Raw genomic sequence first — 26,086 nt, forward strand, 5'->3', positions numbered from 1 at the left:
ATTTCTGAAAAGAAATAATTCTTTTCTATTTCTGTGCCTTGGAACAATTTCTGAAAAAAAAAATGTATTTGATAACATGTTCTATTTTTATTTCGAGAAAAAAATTTGTGTTTGATAACACAACAAAAAATATAATAAAAAATAATCTCTATTAACTATAAAAAAAATTAGATTATCACTTTCCTTTCCATATGGTGTGATTGTGGTGGTGGTGGCGGGGGTGGCATGGTGGTGGTGGTGGCGGCGGCGGTACGGTAGTGACATGGTGATGATAGTGGTGGTGGTGGTTGTGACGGCAGTGGCTGGGACGATGGCGGTGGTAATGGTGGCAGCGACGGCGATAGTGGTAGGAATTGTGGTTGGTGGCGGCGACAATGGTGGTGGTGGTGGTGGTGGTGATGGTGGCGGTGTCATGGTGACTGTAGTAGTGGCTATGACGATGGTGGTGGCGGTTGGTGGCGACGATGGCGACGGTAGTGGCTGCGACAATGGTAGTGGTGGTTGGTGACAATGGTGGTGATCGTAGCAGTGGCATTGTGGTGGTGGTAGTCGTGGTGATGGTGTTGGTGGCAATGACGTGGTGATGACAATGGTGGCGGTGACGACAGTGGTTGCAATGATGGTGGTGGTGACGGTGGTGGTGGTGGTTGTGGTGGTGGTGGTGACAGTGGCATGGTGATAGTGATGTGTGGAGGTGGTGGTGGTGAAGACGACACTAGTGGTATGACGATAGCGGTGACGACGGTGTCGGTGGTCGTGTTGGGATGACGGCGGTGGTGGTGATGATGGTAGAGGTGGTGAGTGATTGAGAAAGATAAATGTTTCTTATTTTGTGCCTGAGAACAAAAAAACAATTTTTTTTTTATTATCTCAATTTGTTCTCCAGCACAAAAATTAAACCGGTTCATCCCGGAAATAAAAAAATAAACCGATTTTACCAAACGAGTTTTCTATCCATTTCTGTTCCCAGGAACATAAATTAAAAAAAAATACTGATGGCAAGAATACTGTCATGCACAACCTTAATGTACTGAGAATGGATTTTCTCATATATAATTTAACATGATCCAAGTTATTTGAGACAATTTTTTTTTTTTTATAACAATTTGAGACAATTTTAACCATTTAGTAATATAGTTATTTTTTTGTCACTACTTATTAATTTAATAATTAATAATTAAAATTATCTCATAAGAATGAAATGACTAATTCCTATATAACACATTTCCCGCTTGTCAAGATGAAACTGATTCCTACAAAGGCATATAAAAAGAGCAGTTTGAGGAAAAATCCGAAACCCAAGAATTTTGCAAAGAAAATAATAATAATAAAGGTTAACAAAAGGCACCAGTTGATGATTACAACTTAAGTTACATCAGCTCGATTAAATTTTAACAATTAAAGTGGGTTCCTCAAAAAACTAAACAAAAATAATTAAAGCGGTTGGAGCCCTTACAATTACTTTTTTAAATCCCCAATTGCTCCAGATATTTTTCCTGAGCCCAAACTCCGCATTCTCTCTCTCTCTCTCTGTACCTGCAAGAACGCACAGGCTCGCCATTTGTATGGGAATTCTCCGACACAGATCTCTCATTCAATCTTCCATGGTTCGTTTCATCACTCTATCCGATTCATCAATGGAATTCGATTCTCAGCTTACCGGCGGGAACTGCGATCTTCTTCGTGAAGTTCGTGTCCGTACTTGCATTCTTGCTTCATTTTTTGTTACTTCGCTACTCAAAGATTCCACGGTTCCTCGAACTTACGTTCGTAGAAGCTATATTGTAAAAATCCAAGATAGTTGAAAATCCAAGAAAACCTGCAATCTTACGGCACCGACATTGCTGCAGAAACTATATTGTAAGATTTCTCGTTGTTCGGATATTTTATAACGAATTATATGAATTTTTTTTTCAATATTGTTGTGGTATTAATATCATATGGTGTTTCTTCGTGTTTTGCATTTACCTGTGCATTATCTTGCAATGTAGGTTGCTTTTTAATGGTCTTTACGGAAACAGTAGATCGTTTTGGACGGAGAAGGCCGATTCGATCTCCGGTAAATACGAGAAACTGATCGTATTTTGTTGATTGGCTGCTTTCATTATTTCTAATAATGAATGCGCTGTCGAATGCGCTTGCTTTTTTTCTCCCGTGTTGTCGTTCTATTTTTCTCACTGAAATGTGAACCATGTCGGTGAATACTTTCCTTGGTCTCATTCACTCCATTAGGTTAAAAATCAAATAAAGTTTGTGCTTCGTTCCATGAGGTTTGTTCTATAAGCGTTTTCGCATTTTGAGCTATTTATTATCAAATTTTTAAACACGGTGAGGGTAATAAGCTAATAAAATAAAGCCATGGAATAGAAAAAGGTAATGCTAAATTGATAACTTCAAAAAGAATGTGCATATAGTTTTATTGATGGCTACCTGGATTTTATCTGTGGTTCCTCTCCTTATACAATGACCATTGTGCAATACTGTGATCTATATTCCCAAAATCCAAAATGCAATTTTCTAGCAGTTTTTTATTTTAATTGAGTGTATATTCTTATTGAACATAATTTGATATTTCTTTATCTTACTGGATAAGGGTTTGTGACTTTTGTTGTTTTTGATGATGTGGGGAAAGCAATTTGAATTGAAGATGGAACAAATCAACCTGCAAAACTTATCCCTATTTTAGAAAAAAAATAGGTTTAAGATAAATCTCATGAATCTTCAAATATGCCTTGACCTACTCATTTGAAGGGTTTTCATGTTGGAACAATAATTTTGGCTAGTCCCATGTAGTGTACAATTTGCATGAGGCTTGATTGAGCAATGGAGGATGTATTTTGATTTAACACAATGGGTATTTTGTTAAAAATACGGGTGCTGTAGGACAATACAGCATATTTTGCTTTCTTTATGCACGTTTAGGGTTTCAGACCGAGGATATGCCATTCAGGATTGTAGGAGAGTGGTCTTAGAGCATGTATACTATTTTATTGATAAATGCACAAGGATTTGAAGACAAGCAGTTGCTGATTTTGAGAAAATATTACTGAAGATTTTTGGCCTGAACCAAAGGCCAAAGTTTTTTAAGAAATGTTTTGAATAGAAATAAAATGGTCAATGGCTAGGCATACTTGTGAATAGCCCCATCTTAGTGCACTATAGCGGAGTTGCGTTGCGGTGCAATGGCCGCCCGCCATAGATCGTGCCACGATGGTCAGGCAAAGTGTAGCAGATGTAGCGTGAATTGCGGCGCTATTGCGCCGCTACAGTAGTTTATGCAAAAGTCTTCTCGTCATAGAAGGAAGAGATTTACAACTTAGATACAAGTGAAAGTGAAGATAAAGATTTGGATGTTGCTGATTTCAATTATGATTAGTTCCTTAAGTTCTTTGATTTTGACATTTTACTTAAGTGGCAGTTTGAATTTTGATTAATTTTGCCACTTTATTTTGTTGTGTTACATTATCTGAGACTTTAATTCCTTCAATTTGCTTATGATTTGAATTTTAATGTTTGAAATCATTTATATTTGAGTTTGAGATCCTTCAAATTTGTTTTTTATGTCACATTTTCATATTTTAAGTTTTATACTTGTGTAGTACAATTTAGTGTATCACTTAGGTACACTTTGCATAGTAGCGTTGTAGTGCTACCCGCTATAGTACTATAGCAGTTTGGAGGGTCAGCCGCTACGCGCCGCTATCCGAGATTAATAAGTATGTGGCTAGGGAAAAAGTAGTGATTTATGAAGGTCAAATGGTGTATTTTAGGATTGTGATAAATGATGAAGATTGAAGGGGTGAATTATAAAAGTGCTGCTACAAAGAAGAGTCTCTTATTGATATATAAAAAAAAAAAACCACTCCCCGTTAAACCCGACTAGCGAGTGTGGGGTGGAGGTAATCCTTGTACGCAGCTTTACCCTTGCATAATTGCAAAAAGGCTGTTAAAGGCTGTTTCGTGGATTCAAACCCATGACCTTTCAGTCGTGAAAGAACAGCTTTGTCACTGCGCCGGTTGACCCTTTTTTTAAAAAATCACTCCCCAATTAACCCGACTAGCGAGTGTGGGGTGAGAGCAATCCTTGTATGTAGCTTTACCTTTACAAGTAATTGTAAAGTGACTGTTTTCCGGATTCGAACCCGTGACCTTTCAGTCACAAAGGAACAACTTTACCACTGCTCTGGTTCACCCTCTTTTTAAAACCCGTGACCTCTCATTGATATATATGTAAAACAACAACCTATAACTATAATTCATATTGATCATGATTCAATGAACTTCAGAAATTGATATTGTAGACCTGATGAACTATGATGGATGCGTATTCTGACGCCAGAATGTTTCCTTTTGTCATGAGGCCAACAACTTTTTACTTGGACTTTGTAATAGGGTGTTTGGATATTTTCGGACAAGTTCTGATGTGCCACTAAGAGGTTATTTGTGATTGTGCATCCTCCTCCTTATATTTCTTGGTTTTGTTATTAAATTTTTTATTAATTTTCTTGGTGTTTTTGAAATAATTAATTGTATATGTGGGTTTTCATGTATGTGGAAACATGTTATGACCTGTTAGGCTGTGAAGAATCAGTTTTCATGATGCTTTAGAGATTTTCTTGTAATAATCTACTCGGGACTAATGATAAAATTATGAAATTTTTAATCATAAAATAATATTTCAAAGGTGAAACTTTCCACTAAATTACTTTGTCCTTGTAGATCAGTTTACTTCTTGTCGCATGATTTATTGTTTTCAATTTATGAAATGCTATAGGTCCCTTGAGAATGATCAATGGCCATATTAGCAGCTGATGTGGTTGTTATTAATGTTAGGAATGTCTAGGTAAAATATGTTTTGTTTTAGCTCACACCTGCTCATTTCATTTTGGGTAATTTTAAGCAAAAACCTTTTTTTATTTAGCTATGCTGCCATTGGTTATTAGATAGAAAAAAAAATGTAACTAGTTTTTAAGAAAATGATTTTGTCATAAACCAACTATTTAAAAAAATTAAGGTGTTAGGTGAAGACACATAAATGATGTTCATATTACATCTCTAAGAACCTCCTCAATTAAGAGCCCTTTGGGCTTAAATCCACATACTTTGCGCTAAAGTTCTATTTTTTATTACAATGGGGGCGGTAAGGATCAAATTATAGACGATTTGGTTATAAAAGCTTTAATATTATATCATGAATTAACTAACCCAAAAGTTCAAGTTGTTAAATGAAGGTACATGAATGGTTTTTATATTAGTTTTGTCACAGATTTAACTTAAAATTGGTAGCTGGAATTGGGTTTGTATTCAGTGCGGGTTCTTTGCTTTTAATTCTTGAAATTTCTTCCCTTATATTTAGTACTACATAAATCATACTGTATAACCACAATAGATAACCTTCATAATGTTGAATTTAAAAATCATATAATGTTCATAGCTTCCATTGTCAATGTCAGTTACCATCTGGCAAAAAATTGGAACTGGCAAAGCAAAACTGGAAGGGAGAAAATGAGATATTTTCGGGGTCTTTTTGCTTATACGGAATGGTCTTCATATTCTTCATCTTCAATTATGTATTGACGATTTTTTCTTGATGAATTTTCACTTCTATGTTTACAACATTGCATTTTCTTTTTTGAGATGCGCTAGTCTCTTCTACACTTCCTTTCTTATTGTTAGGCTGTCTTCCTCCTGTTTTTGAGCCCCCTTGCTTGCTGTTTTCGTTTTATTTTCCTTTACTTCCTCTCCTTGTTTTACTGTCTCCTATATTTTAATTATTCTTTTTTCATCAATAAAATGATATCATCCTTTTATGAGGCACCAAAAAAAAAGCACAAAACAAAGACAGGAGAAACACATCAATTTGGAATAATAAATACAACTCTTGTAAAGAAACCATGTTTTGAAAACCAAACTGAGGCCATTAACATGTTAAAAGATTTTTCATGATAGAATGTGTATCACTATTTATTTGACGTGATCATGTATATATTTCATATTTCTAGCAAAATTCTAGTTTAAAATACCTCCATTTTATTTCTTTGAACTGGGGATGACTGGCATTTGAACACCTTGCTTTGTATTTGTGCTTCTGTCTCTTACATGCGCCCTCTGTAGTGCATCTTACCCTTTACCAACTTTTTTCATCCTGAAATTAGCAATTAATTGAATATGTATTGCATTTTGTTCTTGATCTGAATCTGGTTGAGTGGACTGGTTATTTGCAAACCATTTCAGTAATGATCATATTGATAGTAGACTAAATCTGGATCTCTGTTGTTAGTATGCAGTTGCTGAACTTTCTGAATATTAATGTCACAACATCAGTTTTTTTTTTTTTTTTTTTTTTTTTTTGATAACAACAGTTTTTTTTTTTTGTTGAAACAGATTCTGCAAAAAGTTTGCCTTAGTTTCATTCTAGTGCTGCTGATATGGAATACGTTGTTTGATTGTGGTGATGGGTCAATTTTTCCGCAGATAAACTACAATATTAGTCATTCTTTTTGTTTTCTCTTCATGCTTGAAGATATTATTTGAATCTTAGTGAGTCTAGTTTTCTGGATATAGGTTGTGCTGATGAAGCAAGGTTCTTTTTAATGGAAGAGGTATCTGCAACGCGGGTTTAAACTATACGGACGATATTTGGCAGGGTGATTTCTTTTTCCTTTTAAATACTAAAACTGAATATCTGATTCTTGTTTCGTAACAGTTGTCTGATTTTAAACAATATAAAATAAAGGATGGTCAGCAGTGCACGGGGCTCCCACCATTGTGAGGATAGGCTTAGGCCTTAAAGCCTGTTTAGAAAAGGACACAGGCCTAGCTGTACAAGCTTACATGCCGGCCTATTTATTATTTTATTTATTTTTTCTAATTCTTGAAAGCCTAATAGGCCTATGCTGGGCCTTTTAATTTTTAAATATAGGCTAGGTCATGCCTACAATTTGACTTATACTAGGCTAATAGGCCAAGTAAGGCTTTAAAATGACTTTATAACATTTTATATAGCAATGACTTATTTCTTCTTAATTGAACATCTTGCTAATTATTATGTTACTGGTGTGGCATTAACTTACAGTACGAATTCCTTAGTGTGGCTGTAAATGCCTTGTTACAACCATGGCAGTTCTGCTTAGCCATGACTGCAAATGTCAGTTTTAAAATGAAGTTTCAATGCCAAAGTGGTGATTTTTCTTTATTTTACAATAGAAGTTAAACTGCTAGATTGCATATAGTTGATACAATCAACTAATATCAGAGGGGAAAATTCGGATGAAACTGAAACTGAGACACTGGTATATTACTGGTAATATATAGAATTACAGCCACCAATTCCAGAAAACAAGAAGGATAACAACGAAAGATGATGTGCAAGAAACAGTAAACGATATGAACCCAGAAGATGAACTATCAGAGAAATTTGAGGAGCTCTGGCTCCTAAACAACCCTCAATTCCATGATAAACCTACCAAATGTGCTCCCTTCCTATTTAACTTCCAAGGCTTTCCTCATTCCTACCCATTCTATTATCCACATCAGCAGCTGGTGCGCAAATTGCCTTCCCTGAATGACTGGAATATTCTTTTCTTCCCATGTGTTTTCAAAGGAAGGTAGGTGTTTCCATTTGAGTAGCACTTTGGTGGTACTGGAAGCAGACTTGCACCTAGCAATTAGATCTTCAAGATCAACCCTTCAACATAGGAGGTAGAGCCTGGATATTTGCAGAAGGAGAAACAACCTTCTTAAAATGGGAAGTATGAAATACGGAGTGGACTCTACTAGTTGGAGGTAGGTCCAGAAGATATGCAGCCTCTCCAATCCTCTCCAATACCATATAAGGACCATAAAAATGAGGACTAAGCTTCTTATTGATCCTCTTAGCCAATGACTTCAAACGGTAAGGCTGTAATTTAAAATATACTGAATCACCAACAGCAAAAGAGTCAGGAAGAACAGCATCATGATCAGCCTGAACTTTCATGCATATTTGGGCAGGATTCAAATTGTGATTTAAATCATGAAGAACAATGTCACGAGTTTTCAGCCAGATAGAAACTTCATCTACACCGGGAGAGAAACTATGCTCCCTAAGTAAAAAAGGAGGATCACTCCCATTTGAAGAACAGTAATAGTTTTTAATTCTGTTAAAAAAAATTAAAATGCATCACTCATCTTCTAATTTGTAAAATTTCTTAATTTATTGAATATTGAATTTACATAAGATTTTGCATTTGTTTATCATACATACGAGAGTTGCTTGACTTGATAATTGCAAATTATAACCGTTGATTTGAATGTTATAAAATTTTGTCTCATATTACTAATTACTCTGACAGTTTTCTCATTTGAAGAACAGGAATAATTTTAAATTCAGTTAACAAAGTAAAATGCATTATTCATCTGTGTAATTTGTAAATTTTCTTAATTTATGAATATTGACTTTACATAGGATTTTTTACTTGCTTATCATACATACCAGAGTTGCTTGAATTGATAATTGCATATTAAAACCTTTGATTTGAATGGTTGTGGCCCATATGTCACATCATTAATAGAAAAGAATAAAACTCAAATCTAAGCCTATTTTCTTGACAGCAACCAATAACGATTCATCTCCTTGAGATGCATCAACGTAGTTGCAATCTGCTGCAGCAACCAAAGTGAATCTTATATCAAGATTTTTGCTCTTGTCATGATTTAAAGATCGAACAGCTAAATGAGATCCTACCCCAATTTTGTAGCTCCTGAAGGTGCCTCTGAGTTTTGTTGCTGTGGCTGACTTAGCTGCAGATTCAGTGGAACTTGGAATTCCTCTCCTGTGCCCAGACCACTTGTGAGAACAGAATTTCTGTTTGTTCCATTCCCATCTCTTGTTCCATTGACCTGGTTAGTGAAACTCTTTTAAAGTTCAGAATAAAATTACTTGCAAGGATGCACTTATTTAAGAAATGGATCTTTTAGTTTTAGGAGATAATTTTAGTTTGTCGTGCTATCCAAACCAATACCTTCTTTTTCAATTCCATGTTTTCTTGACGAATTAGGTTTACCTTCTTATACAGTTCCATATTTTCTTGGTGAATGAGGTTTCCCTGCAGAAAATAAAAAGAAATATTTATTTAATGTAATATAGTAAAATCACCAATGGTTGTGTTGTGTCTAAGTTGTGGAATTAGCCTCTTGCAAATGCAAGATGAGGCTGCCTATTATAGACCCACATAGTGTAAGCTTCATACAACCCTTTTAGTAGTTTTCTGTTTCTTGACTGACCTTTTGATGCAGTTCATATATTTCGTCCATTAAAAGTTGGTCCTGCATAAGTCAATCTTATGTCAAGTATCATATATTGAATTTAAAAAATGGAGCACCACATTTTGGATGGAAAATTCAAACCTTTTTCTCACGTATACCACGAAGGCCAATTTCCAGTTTGTTCTCCAAAGTCTGTAATTCTTTTACAGTCAAACCTGACAGTTCTCCCATCATGTGCCTGTTAGTTCATAGCAAATACCAAAAGAAAATGTTTGTATTTGCATCTTGGATAACTGAAAAATCATCTTACAGGCTAGAGACAATGAACATATTAATTAGCAAGTACATTGTATTTTATAATTTGACTACATTTAATAAATGCTTTCAGCTTTGTATTTCATAATAGTATTTTACCAACACTTTGACTGTCTTTTCCAGGTTTTTACCTAGAGAGGTAAAACATGATTGATATAAGTATTAACTAGTTGGTAACTGTAGAAAGAAAGGGATCTTATCGAAAGGTAAACATATTTCTTGAGACTTTTCTTCTACTAAACTTTTTAAATTATTAAGCGTTAATATGCCCACTTATATTAGGAGTAGTGATCTATATTAGGAGCCAGATGGTGACCATATATAATCTATTTGGAGGGAAAGAACAACTAAGGGGAGGAAATATATCCTTGAAAGCCAAAGAAACAAGGGTTGATTGACCATTTTGCCCTTGTTTTCAATTTTTTTTACCTTTTTATCCCTCCCCCCAATTTATATACCAATCTGTCCTTTTTCTCAAATTATGTATCAATTTGTCCTTGTTTGACCAAAGTTTGACTAACACTTACTCGAGCAAATGATTTACCAAAGACTAAGGTTTGATCAAACTTTGGTTAAATAGGGGCACATTGGTGTATATAGTTTGAAAAAAAGAGGCAAATTGATATTTAGTTTGGGAAGAGTGACAAAGTGGTAAAAAAAATTATAATGTAGGGGAAAATGGCCAATCAACTAAGAAACAAGATACAACCACAAATGAGAAAATAATCAAAATGTAGCCAGGCTTCCTAATCTATCCACATACATGATATGGTGACTCCCTTTCCTTGAAATAACTATTATGAGAGAGAAATAATATATATAACCCTATGCCCAGACAAGTCTATTGGATGGAAGATATCTTTAAAGATGAGCTTCAACTAAATACACAAAGAAGTACATTAGATTCCGGTACCAAAACATTTTAGTCTAGAAAACCTCTATAGCCACATAAATCATTAAAAGCTGCTCCAAAGCTTCTTTTTTTTTAAAAATATTTTATTCTTAATTTTGTGAATGATGCAACTTGGCTTGAAAGGGTTTTGAACAATCAAATTTATTAAAAGCTTGCATATTATGGTGTTTTTAAACATGAATATTTCTGAACATATCTTTAAAACAAGCATATGCAGCACAGAAAAGAATGTACCGATGACTTTCTTGCAAGTTTTGCAACTGTTGCCTTAACATTGCTGCCTCCCTTTGCCAAAACTAGAAAAGTTGGTAAGAAAACAATTTGATGTTCTCATATACTGAAGGAAAAGTAAGCACTAGTTATAGTGTTATACGTGCTTTTACCACAGTATTTCCCTTCAAGAGTCAGATAAGTATGTGAGATAACTTAAACTAAATTTAAATAGGCAAAGCGACAAATGTTTCAACAAATATGCATAAATAATCATAAACTTCCATCTGATTGGCATCTTATAAAGTTCTCAAAGTATTTTAATCTAATGTTTAGGAAGGATTAGGTTTAGACTTTTGGGATTTTCATCTTTTGTTCTCAAGAGAAGCTAAAGTATTTATGATATATTTTGTTTATGTTTTGCTTTGGCTGAGAATTGACATTGTCAAATGTGTTTTGGCTCTAATAGAAATATCTAGCCATTAATTACATGGCTTAAATGGTTGTTGTATATGGTACAAAAAATTAAAATCAGAGAAGTTGAAAGGCGTAAGCATCTCCAAACTTGAATGTTGTTTCAAGTCCACATCTTACTCTAAACCTTAATCTATTAGGTGGTTGTCCAAAAAATATTTGCCTAAGATTGCCTAGTACTCATCGAGATAAGACTATGACTTCTTACAGTTATAGGTTTATGATTTTAAGCGTTTGGGATGATTCTTCCCTAATTTCTTTCATGGAATTTTATATTCGTCATGATCATTTCCTATTTTAAATGAAAGGGTTGCTTGGGTTGTTATTTTGTTTTTAATTATGTGGCTTCTTACTCCAACATCATTTCTTTAATTTACATGTTTGGATTGGTGGGAAGAGTGAAGGTCTAACAAGCTTAACTTGTTAGATGAAGATCTAGCAAAAAAATGATATGATAGTAAATGTTCTACAGTGAGCTATTTTGCTTGAAAAACGTCTTATTGTAATCATTGTTCTCGATATAAACTATTAGGTGTTTTTCTATGGATGTGTTAATCAATGTTTTATTTTTTTTCTAACATGGCTATTGTTGTATCAGATTATAGTCCTTGTTGTATCGTGGTTCTGTTGTATTAGATTCCTTTCGCTTCTATCAGTTTTGACTATGCCTTTACCACTGTTACCTATCTCATTAATAGACTGCCTTCACCTGCCATTGAGTTTGATGTCCCATTCACTAAATTGTTTGGGCAAAATTCAGACTATAAATTCCTAAAAGTTTTGGTTGTGCATGTTTTCCCTTCCTTCGGCCTTGCAACAAACATAAGCTGGAATATAGGTCAAAGGAGTGTGTATTTCTTGGCTATTCCCCAAATCACAAAGGATATTTGTGTCTGAGTTCAAATGGGAGAATCTATGTGTCTAAAGATGTTTTATTCAATGAATATAGATTTTCCTATACTTTATGGAGCACTAATAACTCATCTCCTCATCCACTATCTACTCCTGTTTCTGTTCCTCTGTTCATTAAGTCACCAAATTTACCTACCCCCTTTACCTCTCAGTCTTCCTTACCTGTGCAACAAGATGACATTTCTCTTGTCACTTCTCAGGTTCGTTCTCAGCCTGACAGCTCTAATAATTCCAATTTTGCTCAATCCACTGATGCCAATCATAGTCCTTGTCCTCCTATTGAAGCTCAGGCTCCTGCTTTTTCTGGTTCTTCTAGACAATCCACTGATATTCATTAGAATTCTTCTCATACCACTGATGTTCAGGTTTCCAGTCCATCCAATTCGTCATCCTCTCTCTCTGAGTCATCTCAGTCAGAATATGCTCCGTCAGCATCATGAAGTCCACCATCTCCTACTCATTCCATAACCACCAGGTCCAAAACTATGGCTAGAACCTTGGCTCTTCTCACTCACATTGAACCTACATCAGTGAAGCAAGCCCTCACCAGTCCTCACTGGCTTCAAGCTATGGAATTGGAGTTTGCTGCTTTACAATCTAACAAAAATTGGTCTCTTGTTCCCTTACCTGCAGGCAACAATGCTGTTGGCTGTAAATAGGTTTTCAAGGTCAAAGAAAATCTTGATGGCAACATTAATAAGCATAAAGCAAGGTTAGTTGCTAAGGGATTCCACCAAAGAGCTGGTCTAGATTATAATGAGACCTTTTCACCCGTTATCAAGCCGGTGACAGTTCGGACTATGCTTACCATTGCCCTTACTTATGGCTGGACTTTAAGGCAACTAGACATCAACAATGCTTTCCTAAATGGAAATCTACAAGAAAAAGTCTACATGCAACAACCTCCAGGTTTTGAGAGTGAAGACAAGTCCTTAGTTTGTAGACTACACAAGTCCCTCTATGGTCTCAAACAAGCCCCAAGGGCTTGGTTTGATAAACTTAAAGAAACACTGCTTTCCTTTGGCTTCCAAGCTAGTAGATGTGTTCCTTCTCTTTTCATTTATAGATCTGGCCCTATGAGAATTTTTATGTCAGTCTATGTTGATGACATTATAATTACTAGCAGTGATGCTCCCTTCATACAATCTTTGATTTCTCAGCTCCACTCTAAGTTCTCTCTTAAAGATTTGGGTGATTTGGACTATTTCTTAGGGATTGAAGTCAGACGACAGTCCCATGGTTCTCTGTTTCTCACTTAGACAAAGTATATTTGAGATCTTCTTCATAAAACTAATATGACTGAAGCTAAGTCTATCTCTACTCCCATGCCTTCCAGCTGCAAGCTGTCGAAAGTTGGTTCCAACTACTTTGATGACCTGCTCTGTATAGATCAGTTGTTGGGGCACTCCAATATGCCACCATTGCTCATAATCATGTCCTTCATGCTCGGACAAAGCATCTAGAGCTGGATCTTCATTTTGTTCGCTAGAAAGTATTGCTCAAGTAGATTTCTGTTGTCCATGTTCCTGCATCTGATCAACTTGCGGACACTCTCACAAAGCCTCTCTCCCCTGAATCTTTTGCTCAGTTTCTTGCCAAACTCACAGTTTTGGACTCTGCCTTGCAGCCCCATCCCTGATGAGTTTGCGAGGGAATATTAGCGTAGTCATTATATTATAACTCTTGTTGTATCATATTATAGTCCTTGTTGTATCGTGATTCTGTTGTATTAGATTCCTTTCTCTTCTATCAGTTTGTTGTTGATCTATTGTGTTAGTTAGATAGTTGTGACTTATTGCTGAGTCATCAAGGTCTCTTATAAATAGTCCTTGTATCAGAACTTCTGAAGCACAGTTTTCCTTTTCTCTCGTTTCCCCAAACTTATTCTCTTTCTCAATGGTTCTTGCACATTTATAATACATGGCTACAATTTCTCCCATTGGTCGCCTCACCAACCCACATAAAACTGTTGCAAATTTTTGGCCTGCCACCATTTGCTGACTTATGCAATTGACAACACATGTTTGATAATAACAAGGTTTATCATTGCATAAGATGGCTTTTTTGGTGAAAGGATTTTAGGGAGTCAGGGATGTTGATAATGTAAATAGTGTACACATTTGCTGCATTAGTAATGTCTAGATTTATTGTATAGTCTAACCAAATCTTGTTTTTGGAATAATTAGGGTATCTAAGTATCTTTGCTCTTATTTTTATTTTTTACTCGTATAATTCAATCTTCATTGTGTAACCTAACACAGACTTTACTAAACGTCTCTCATTTCCTCTTCTCTCTATATGGTATCTAGAGCTTGATTGGAGACAACACATAGACTTTACTAAACGTCTCTTGTTTCCTCTTCTCTCTACGTGGTATCTAGAGCTTGATTGGAGACAACCCTTGTCCGTATCTATCTGGTGGACCCAATGCTCATAGGTGAACATGCCCTAGCTGATCTGCTGTGGTTCTATGCCGTACTGGCTGAATTTGCTGCTCTTTAGGTCAATAGTACTTGGTCCCTTGTTTCCCACTAGACATGGTTTTTACTAGAATGAGACATTATCCTTAGTGGTCAAGCTAGTTATTATCCGATTTGTGCTTACTTTGGCTCTTGTTTATCACTGACTTTTACAGCAACTGGATGTTAACAATGCCTTTTTAAATGGTCTGCTAAATGAAGAGGTTTACATGTCTCAACCTCCAGGATTTGAATCTCCTTATAATTCTCTGGTGTGCTGGCTTCACTAGGCATTGTATGGACTGAAATAGGCTCATAGGGGTTGGTTTGAGAGTTTGAGCAGACCCTTCTTAAATCTTGGCTTTAAATAGTGTGACCCTCCCCTCTTTATTCTTCGTATTGTGTGCTCTTCAGGGAGTGATTCACAATTGATACAGTAGCTCATTATCAAGCTCAATTCCATCTTTGCTCCTAAGCAGCTTGAGACCTTAGATTATTTTCTTGGGATTGAAGTGAAGCATCTCCTTGGTGTGTTTATATTGCTCCCTTAATCTAAATACACTTTGGATTTGCTTGGTAGGGCTGGAATGGATGCAACTAAGGGTATTTCAATCCCTATGCCTGAGGCTGTAAGCTCTCTAAACATGGGGAAACACCCATTCAACTGATTAGAAGGAATGAATGATTAGAAAGAAAGACAAAATCAAGAGAAATGTTGGTATTTTTGTGACATAAGTTCTTAAATTTGGCATTACTTGTGAAGTTTCTTCTGAAATAAAGGGGAGAAGTTCTTAATTTCTCTTAATTTCTTTTAATCTGAGTCCTTCCTCCAGAGTAGTTAACTGATGCTTTGTTTCGTTATGTTCTGGCAGAAAACGGACGTTTTGGGTGGCAGAATGGCCTGTGCCTTTGCTATGGGCAGAACACAAAAAGCATTCTGTCAGTTTGGGCATATGACCATGCCAACCAAGATCTGATAGGTCCCACTAAGTTCCTGCATTTTGTCTCATCACACTCTCTAGGTAGTTTGTGATGATCTCATTTGAAAGGATGAGGTCTGAAAGCTTCAACGTCTAGGCTGAAATAACCATTAATGTGGCCATACCTGTTTCGGCAGTGCCCTCATTATTTTGATTTTTCTGCTGAAATCACACAAAGGTACCCTCAGCCTCTCTATTCTTCACTCATTTTTGTTTCTCTCTTATTTTTTTTATTTTTTTTCGTTGTTCTAATTTTTTTCACAATGGCTGCCATGCTTCAATGTCTTGTAAGCTTTGCCACCAGTGGTTACCATGTGCCATTGACAACACTGAGAAAACCGGTGGCTGGGAGGGTGTCCTCCAAAGATATGATCATTTTTTTTTCTTGGACCTGACAAGTGTTGTATCTTTAATTCCATGAAAAAAAAACCAAGAAAATAGAAACTTAAGGTATTAATGTTGTGAATCGTATTTTCCAAATTTTTGTTTATTCTAATTAAGGTTTTAGTGTTTTATATAATTATATGATACTATCTCAAGCATGTCTGTAAATGAATTCATATCTTTGATAGCAAACTCCATTGCGGGTATTGGTACAAGATATTTATAAATACCTTAATTTCAGAGGTTGAACTCCCAAGTGGATGGTGCTCCTCTTTTGTTTTGTTGTATCGATCAATAACAGATTTCATGCTGGAACAAAGTCATTCAAATTCAAATTGCATCAGTCATGTGTTTTGATGATTGCTAACATTGAGCAAACGAAATTAGGATCAAACTATACAGATAGATGGATGTTGGAAGACTTAAAACTTTTATCAGGCAACAAACTGGCACAGGACCAGCTGAGAATATAGTGTCATATATAGTCGATAGCTGGAATCATTCTGCTCTATTGATCACTTACGTATGATATCAATTATCAGATTTTCTGCGTCTATATGAAAAGATTCTATACATGTATGTCACATGAAGGCTTAAAGCTTAAGCTATGCTTAAGAGAAATTGAACTCTGTCTATCCTGTGGCAAGGGTTTCATATTTCTAGGAAAGATATGTTAAGAATACGATGTGGTCATGTGCTCTGGTAGTATGATGCATTTTATTGCATATATGATTAGATTTGAATTTTTTTAATGTTTTTTATGAAAAAATTTAGACCTATTAGTTATTTATATCTATTTGATGATATTAAGTTTATTTTGGTCAAAATTTTCTAACTAAGTGATGGAGGAAAAAAAAGGAATTTGGATATGAATTTTTTAATAATAGTGCTTAACTAATAAATGATGAACTCGACCCAAATTAATATCAATGTAGCTGGGAAGATTTTTCCCTTCAAAATCAATTCAAATTGCAAACATCTCTAGGGCATAGTTGGTGAGAGTTATGTTTTATTATGAAGATGAGAAAATTATTGATCATTGGCGAAACTTATATATAAGGGGCATAGAGAGAAGCCTAGTCCTAAAATTTGTTTTCCCTTAGCAGTTGGTACCACTGAATATCATAAAATGTTTTATCTAGTTTAGACTTGGATTATTGATTATGATGTCATTATGTTTCTTTTTCTTTTTTTGTATAAATGTGGAAAGCAACAACTACATATCTCTAATCAAACGGGGCCAAGCAACGCCCCTAAAATCATTCTCTCAAACCCCTATACACCCTTGAGGGGGAGCCTCTAACAAAACAATCTATCATCCTAAAGTATGAGAAAAACCAGCAAGCCAATCAGCAACACTATTACCTTCTCTAAAAATATGAACAAAATTAATTTGCCAATCTAAGTTTCTCATCTGTGTAATCTTCCTAACTAGACCAGCATGAGGATGACATGGGGAGCATCCATCTGTGATCATATCCAGCACCACTTTGGAGTCTCCTTCAATAATGATTCTTCTAAATCCCTTGTTCCAAGAAGTTTGAAGCCCCAATAGAATACCCTAGAGTTCTGCCTTCACAGAGCTTCCCGCTCTCAAATTCCTTGTAAAACCCAAAATCCAGTGACTAGATTCGTCCCTCAAGACACCCCCACAACCACTTTGCCTATTACCTCTCAATGCAGATCCATCAGTATTAACTTTTATGGACCCAGATGGGGGAGGAACCCATTGGATAAATCTCTCCACCCGAGGATGGACCTGAAGACCAGTACCCTTGAGCAAAACCTTTGCATCTGAAAAATTCAACATGTATGTACGTGCTGCTCTTGCCGTCCCCTCCTCTGTAGAGCTCTTGTTTTCAAAAACTAAGCTATTTCTTTCTCGCTAGATAAACCAACAAGTGATTCCAAAGAGAGTGCAGCCTTTTAAACCCCCTATCATATTGGACTTGGGGTTCAGGTTAGATGATAACCAAACATGAGGAGTGAGGTTGTTAAAATCTGACCACTTATCTGGACTAATGAGCATCTTCCAAATGGCTTGAGCCCAGTAGCAATCTCGCGTAACATGTATACAGCTCTCCGAGGCAGAATTGCATCTGGGGCAAGAGTTGATATTGGTAAGATGTCTCTGGTATCTCCTTTGGTTCGTGAGTAGATTATCTCCGAGAAGCAACCAGAGGAATGTCTTGATCCTGGGTGGGCCATCCCACTCCCAGACTGTATTCCAATTGGGCTGATGTTGGCCAGAGTCGTCATTACCGAGGCTATCCATGGCAGATTTAATGGAGAAGAGGCCATCATAGGAGGAGTCCCAGATCACCTGGTCATCTCCATCATCCGGCTTGGGAGGGATAGTACCTGCAATGAAATTTAATGCTTCATGTGTTAGTAAATTTTGGAATTCCTGCCACTTCCATTCACCTTGATGGTTTGCCATCTGGGCTATACTAGCACAATAGGACTCTAAGAGAATGGTTTGTGTAGTGTGATCACTGAGAGGGTCGATGGGCAGCTATTTGTCGTTCCAAAATGAGCTCCCATTTTCATTTCCTATCAAAATTCTTGACCCTTCAAGGATATTGTTCCACACCCGAGAGAGCCCAATCCAGAGATTGGAGCAGCTAGCTCTTTTTTTAACCTTGGGCAACAGACCCTCCTCCACTTTGTATTTATCTTTCAGAACTCGCACCCAGAGGTCCTCCCTATGTGTTAAAATCCTATGGCCAATCTTCATAAGGCATGCTTTGTTTGTCTTTCTCAGACTTCTAATCCCCAGGCCACCATGTTCCTTAGCTCTGCACACAGTGCTCCACGGCAAGGCATGGATCTTCCTAGCTTCCTGATTGGATCCCCACACAAAGCCTCTCATTTTTTTTCCACTTCATCACAAGTACCAAGGGGAATGAGAGAGGTTTGCATGGAGTACATAGGCAAGGCTGCAAGGACAGACTTAGTAAGAACAACCATTCCTGCCATAGAAAGGGATTTTGCTTTCCACGCACTGAGTTTGCTGCTAGTCTTGTCAATAATATGCCTGAAGGTATTTTTATTGACTCTCTTATGCAAGATAGGGATTTCCAAGTACTTCCCTAGATCAGCAGTAGGTGTAAAATTCATGATCTGACACAGATCACTCCTCTTTTTCTCCAAGAATGTGAATGATGTCATTATGTTTCTTAATCTTTAAGTCGTTGGATGAACTGACTGACTCACTCAGGCTTCTTTATTTCATAAAGCACATGTTGATATGTTAGTGTGCATGATGATCACAAATAATATAACATAGTATAATATAAGGGATTTATGAATCTTATGTCATTGGATAAAGCTTGCATCATGCTATAGACATAATATAAGTGGGTTCCACCAGTTTTTGTAAAAAAGAAGTGATGCACATATATCGATTTGTTTGTAGGAAGGAACAGTTGATTTCATGTAACATGACCAAATGATTTCCCATAATATAATGATTAGATTTGTTAAATTTACATTTTATAAAATGTTAATTAAACGGTGTAAGTATTTATATGAGGTTTTTTTCCGGTAATTAATGGTTAGGATTTATTACTAAACTTTTACATCAAAGCCACAAATCTATTTACTAGAATTTCAAGGTTCTATGGTAATAATATAGTATTTACTACTGAATTTGTAATTGGTAAACAAATGGTTCAAAAATCTCTGGAAAACTAACTCTGCAAGCACCTTTAATTTATTTCTGGGTTATAATAGTCTTTATGTTTATATTTTTTTAAGATTTCAATACCAAAACGACGTTGTTTTGGGAATAAATGCAGATAACTTAACTGCATTAACTGCAAAAATATTTTTCCATATATATATATATATATATATTAGCTATGAATAATAGTTTACATTTAGCATCTGTTGAGCATTAACCCAAGAATATTTTTGTACGGGCAACGTTTAACATATTTAAGGAGAATTTAGAGTAAGCCTTTAAGATTGATTTAGTGGTGAGGAATTTATATAGTTTGTATGTAAATCACAGTGCTCCCATTGTATCATAAAAAGAAGAAGAAGAATTTAGAGTAATCAACTTAAATAATGAGTCAGAGAATTTAAAGTAAATGAGTTGTGGATAGCAAAAATTAAATAAGTCAATTATGATCTTTAGCATTTGCAAACTAGCACTTTTTCTATAGGAAGGGGGTGTTAGGAAAGAAAGTTAATAGACGGGAAAAAAAATGGGTCCTTTAGTTTAGCAGTGCACAAGTTTTAGTACTTCAAAACTCCAAAAAGATAAAATTCAACTAAATTTTAAAAAAAAATCAATTTTTTTTTTTTTTTAAAAAGAAGTTTTTCCTGTAATTTTTTTAAAGAGTAAACCCAACTTTCATCCTCCAAAAATATAAACCACGTCACTTAATATAAAACCCAATTTTCTTTGTCGTACCAAGAAAAATTAGTATTACAAAACCTTAATTCAGGAACTAAATTGGCCACACTTTACATATAGAGGCTAAATTTATATAAAAAAAATTATATGATGGACTAAAGTTTATGAGACTTTACATTATTGAAAAACTAAATTAATGACAAAAATCTGTAGAAGATCAAAATGATGACAGTTATATTTTTAAAAGACAAATAAAATTTACTATTTTTTAATTAGTATAATAGGAAATACAAGCACCTAAGAAGAGGGAGAACATTTCTTTCTCTGTCGTTGTCTCATTTTCTCTCTCTCTTTAAAATCTTGAGAGAATATATATAAATTTCATATATATATATATATATATATATATATATATATATATATATATATATATATATAGGGCTTATCGTTTCTCAAGCTGCTTGAGATAATTTTATCTTCGGCTACTAAATCATAACCATACAAAGATAGATCAATGGTGATAAAGGAAGAGAGAGAAAAAGAGAATTATAATCATTCAAAGGTGAATCAATTAATATAAGGAAATAAATAAATAAAACGACGTAGTTTTAAGTAGCCGGAGATAAACTTATCTCAAGCTGCTTGAGTAATGTTTTTCTCATATATATATCAGGTTCAAGTATTCCGGTTCAAGTATTGTTGAACCTGTTAGAGGAGTCCAGAAATGTTTTTTCCAATTTACAGGTGCGGCTCTCCTAAGTTGTTTTCCATTTACCTATTGCATAGATGTTAATTTTGCATATTGTAATGATCACGTTAGTCTTACAATAAGTTCTCCTATCTCAAATCAACATTAATCTACCCTTCCAACTTGCCACCCCATACATAGGTCCTTTTCCAAAAAATATCATGTTCTTTTAATTAAAATAATTAATATATTTACACTATATTATTTAAGACAAAAGCACTCATATTTTTTTATTCAACAACAATGTGCCATTGTCGTTGCCGCCACTATCATTAGCCATTGTGTTGGGTTGAGAAGTAAGGGTGTTTTTGTCTTAGAATTAAGAAATATGTATAACAAATTATTATTGTTATAGAGGTATAATATAAAATCATCGATGATTCTTTACTTAATAGCTTGAGTTGTTGGGTGAGATGATTGTTTATTATGGTATCAAAGCCTCCGTAATTACGAGATCACGAGTTCGATCCTCAAATCATAAAACATCATAAAAATAAATTTACATTCAATAATATATATATATATATATATATATATATATATATATATGTGGAGTAGGATATTGTAACAATCAAGTAGGGTTACTACCAATCAATCTCACCGTTAATTGGCTATTTTGATCCGACGGTCCTGATTTGATCAATATATAGCCCTTCTCTCCCCCCTTCTCTCTCTTCCTTTCTCTCTGACTATACTCTCTAGTCTCTGCCGCCGCCGTCGCGCCGTCTCCCATAGCTGTCATCGCGCCGCCCCACTCTACTGTCGCTACCTGTAGTCATCGTCGCACCGCCGCCCTTAATCCCTCTCTAAGTTGTGCGCCCCTCTATCGCCGGACGGTTTTGCATCAGATTCATTCTGCTTTCATTTTCTTATAGACGCTTTTTATCTCATTCATCGTATTCATTCCTGTCTTTTTTCGTTTCTATTTCTTAATTTCCACATTTTACCAATTGCTGGAAAGCTTTCCATGATAATCATACTTCAGAGCATTTTTTATTTGTAGCTTGTTTTATAAATTGTGAACTTGTATACCCTTTGCCTCGTACATACCTAGTACATTATTTTGAACTGGAATGACAAAAACTGTATTTTAAATTTTTAAAAGAAGTTTGTCGAATTCCACTCTAAATATTTTGGAGTACACGGTTCTTCCTTTGTGAAAATATGCAGAATACAAAATAAGTTCCCAATGATTACTGTTCAGTAATTGGATTTTCAACTACTTTTTTTTGTAATTGATCATTATAGTCAGAGAGAAGGGAAGAGAGAGAAGGGGGGGAGAGAGAATGGCTATATATTGATCAAATCAGGACCGTCGTATCAAAATAGCCAATTAATGGTGAAATTGATTGGTAGTAACATGGTAGTAACCCTACTTGGTTGTTACAATATCTTACCCTTATATATATATATATATACACACACACACACACACACACACAAAGGATCAACTTCCTGTTAAGTGGCCAAGAGAATCACGTCTCAACCCAAAACTTTGAGATAAGGGTGGTAGTTTTTAATACGACAGGCTAAATTTGAGTTTAGGTCGACTCGTTTTCAAATCTGCATTGTGTTTGTGTTAACAAAACCTAGCAAGAAAAAATTTATGTGATGTTGCGTTTCAACCCACAAATACGACAATGACGCACATTAATATTTTTTCAGGTTATTTGTGTCGTGTCATGTCAACACAACAATGCTGAAAGCAACGTTCAATACATAATTTGTGTTGCATCATATCGTGTCAACCCGCATAATAAGCATGACACTTTGAGGTCGACAGGTCATTTGTGTCATGTCTTGTCAACCTGCATAGAAGCAACAACACACTTTGACCTCAATCAACACAAACACGACTTGCTGACACGAATTGTCAACCCTACCTTAAAATGTTAGGTTTATGAACCTTTTCATTATATGTTTCTCACTTAGCTCATTATCATGCGATGTGAGGGGTTATCGCTCACACTTGAGTTATAAGCAATCTCTCCCTCAAGTGTAAGTCCTATAATATGTCAACTTCCCCTCAAGCGAAAGGTTCTTCAAGTATCAATAAGGTTATCAATCATGAGTAGTCAAATATTGATTCAAAAAAAAAAAAAATCTTGATTCTACAACATAGATTTGACACAGGTTATAAACCTAAATATCAATCACCATTTATCTCCAAAAAACTTGGCCCAACTAACTACTTGACTAACAGGCTAACCAACCATTAGTTCTAATATCATTGTTACCGGCAAAAGGAAACCAAAATAGGGTAGAATGGCACAGCATGTGGAACTCGAGTATTTTGGTCATTATGTCTCACTTTAATTACGAATAGCTTTGATCACAACAAGTGAGACGCGAGTGAATATATAATTCACTTTATTAGTAATTAAACAAGGCATAATATTTATTTAAACGAACAAGGCTATGGAACTAGAGCGAGACATAATGACATCAAACACGCACCGAACTTGCTATGGATTTTTCCAAATCTATTGCGGAAGAGCAGGTTTGATACCTGCAGGTCAGGATGATTGCCAAATGAACTGTGTAATTCTTCTACCCTATTGCACAGTACTAAAAGTGATGTAAGAAGAGAATGATATCCAAATTTCATTTTTTCTTTTGGAACCTTACTGTGTGTTTAAATTAGATTATTTTGTGTTTAAAATATATTATAATCAAAATATTACCATCTGAATTTTTTTTTCCTAAAACTTAATTTAATCAAACATGCATATACTACTTTTGTAGTACTTTTTTTTTTGGTGAAAACTTTTGTAGTACTTTTACTTATATTAACGTTTGCATATACTCTTTTTATATTAACACCTCTCTCTCTCTCTCTCTATATATATATATATATATATAAAAGGGTTTACATTTCTGTAGCTGTTCAAATACTTGTCATATATATATATGAAAGCATTAAATGCGGGAAATCATAACCATACAAATTGTGAAAGCATTAAATATAGGAGAATCATAACCATACACCTGTCGTACGTAAAGTGACTGCAGAAATGATTTTACCTATATATATATATATATATATATATATATATATATATATATTTGTTCCCGAAAAAAAAAACTTCTCTTTTTTTGCAACTTTTAACTTATTTACTGGTCGGGTGAGAATCATTGGTGCGGAATTGCTAAGTAATCAGATCATAGTCGATAATGCAGCAATGCAGTGTTGTACACTTGTACCATGACGCCTAGGGTTTGGCTATATAAGGTCTTATATTCATTTGCATTTTGAATCATTCTTTAAATCAAAGGAAATGAATTTACTTGTTCGAATGTGTTAGTAGTTTTGGAGAATTTTTCAGATTACATAATTGTTCAAAACCACTATTCATAAAAAAACGTTTGTCATTTTAAATCATATAAAAAAAACGTTTGTCATTTTAAAGCATATAATTTTGTGTCATTTTATATCAAACGATGTCATTTTGGTACATAATTGTTGATTTTTTAATTCTCTCTCCTCAATTTTCTCTCTCTTCCTAATTTTATGGAGGAGAGAGAAAGTAAAAAATCACCAATTATACATCAAAATGATATCATTCATCTAAAATGACACAAAATTATATCATTTATAATGACAAACACTTTTTCCTTTCTCAACTTACGAAATCAGCAAGATTAAATATGGGATTATATATTCACCTATAAATATTAATAACATGCATTCTGATTTACTAAAGGGTTTTATAATTCTCATTTAATATGAGAATTGAAATTTTCCTACACACCCTTCAATTTCCGTGCTAACATGGGTCTTACATATAATTTTTTCTAACACATGGGTCCCACATGCTTTTTATCTCTACAATATAAGATTTCAATTCTTATTCAATATGAGAAATATAAAACCTTTTACTAAATGGATTATTTTCGTAACCGTTACCTTATCTAAACCAAACTCAAGAATCACCTCAGAATAAATGTCTTGATTAATTAGTAATAAATCCATATGTCAATACAAGAATGGACAATAGTTGGGAACTCAAACCTATAACACCAACACAGAAGGTTATTGAACTTCCCTCAGACCAGATATGATCAGCAAGTTCTATAGTGATGCCAATTAGCAAACATCTTACGATCATCTGCAAATTTCTTAACTAGACAAGCATGATTTCACAAACTCCAATCTCCTTCTCCCATGTGATGGAACAAAAATACTGCTATAACATTTCAATTTTTCAAACTGATAACGCTATTACTACAAACCTTCTGCATCCTTAAAGTCAATAAATAACTCTCACGAAACTAAGTGCGGACTACGAATAACAGAAGAACAAAATTCTCAAGCTCAATAACAGATCTAGTTTTTCTTTCGCAAGCATTTACTGTCCTATATAGTCACGCACATTTACAAAAACCTTGAGGGAACAAATTAGTAATGCACTGATGCCCATATCAACATTTAACAACAATCATAGCAATCAACACGATGCACATGAACACATATATTTTGAGATAGGAGATAAACGGTTAATAAATAAATCTAAGAGCATAGCGAGCACCTGGTGCTGGCGAAATCGTGGAGTTTACCAGTGCTGGAGAAAATCATAACTCCTACATCAGCATCGCACAGGATCGCAAGCTCCTTCGCCTTCTTCAGCAAACCACTCCTTCGCTTCGAGAACGTCACTTGCCTGCTCGTCAAATTGTCGATCCTTCTCACCACGATCTTCCCTCTCCCCATATATGCCAATCAAACCCTAACTCGATTCTTCCAAATCAGAAAAATCGCTACTACAAACAGATTAACGAGAAAATTTTCAATTTCTGGAGGAAATGCGAAGATCAAGAGAAAATTTTCAAGGAAAACTGTTGGATGAAGAGGAGAGAGAGAATCATCCATTTCTTTCTAGAGTACAGTTAGATGCAATATGCAAAAACAAGACGACAGAAAATGAAGAATAATAGTCGGATTAATTTTTCGAGAAAAAAAAAGAAAGACGAGAATCTAGAAAAAGAAAAATAAGGTGCGAAAATAAAGAAGAAGAAAAGAGTAAAGAGAAGAGAGCGTGCGCTTACTGGTGAAGGCTTTGATTATAAGAGACAACCGTACTG

At 35.0% G+C, this 26,086-nt stretch overlaps 1 protein-coding gene and 1 long non-coding RNA gene across 3 annotated transcripts; one reads left to right on the top strand and one right to left on the bottom strand.

Annotated features, from left to right (window-relative positions):
• Positions 1-1,506: 1,506 nt before the first annotated feature.
• Positions 1,507-16,048, top strand: LOC133296429 (uncharacterized). Of its 2 annotated transcripts, XR_009749500.1 has the most exons (4): positions 1,507-1,860; positions 1,992-2,059; positions 15,402-15,687; positions 15,802-16,048. It is a non-coding gene; the product is annotated as an uncharacterized LOC133296429 (long non-coding RNA). The 2 variants fall into 2 exon arrangements; XR_009749501.1 differs by lacking the exons at positions 15,402-15,687; positions 15,802-16,048 and adding an exon at positions 6,385-6,640.
• On the bottom strand, positions 8,625-26,086 carry LOC133296428 (MADS-box transcription factor 23-like). Its single transcript, XM_061495412.1, has 9 exons — positions 26,051-26,086; positions 25,534-25,762; positions 16,124-16,202; positions 10,709-10,770; positions 9,388-9,484; positions 9,265-9,306; positions 9,003-9,086; positions 8,726-8,880; positions 8,625-8,643 (listed from the first exon to the last, which is right to left on the bottom strand). Exons 2-9 carry the CDS (start codon positions 25,713-25,715, stop codon positions 8,625-8,627), a joined length of 720 nt encoding a protein of 239 aa, XP_061351396.1. The 5' UTR covers positions 25,716-25,762; positions 26,051-26,086.

The sequence above is a fragment of the Gastrolobium bilobum genome, unplaced genomic scaffold, assembly GCF_033153095.1.
Source record: "Gastrolobium bilobum isolate Gb01-03AN ecotype WA unplaced genomic scaffold, APGP_CSIRO_Gbil_v1 utg9238, whole genome shotgun sequence".
Classification (NCBI taxonomy): domain Eukaryota; kingdom Viridiplantae; phylum Streptophyta; class Magnoliopsida; order Fabales; family Fabaceae; genus Gastrolobium; species Gastrolobium bilobum.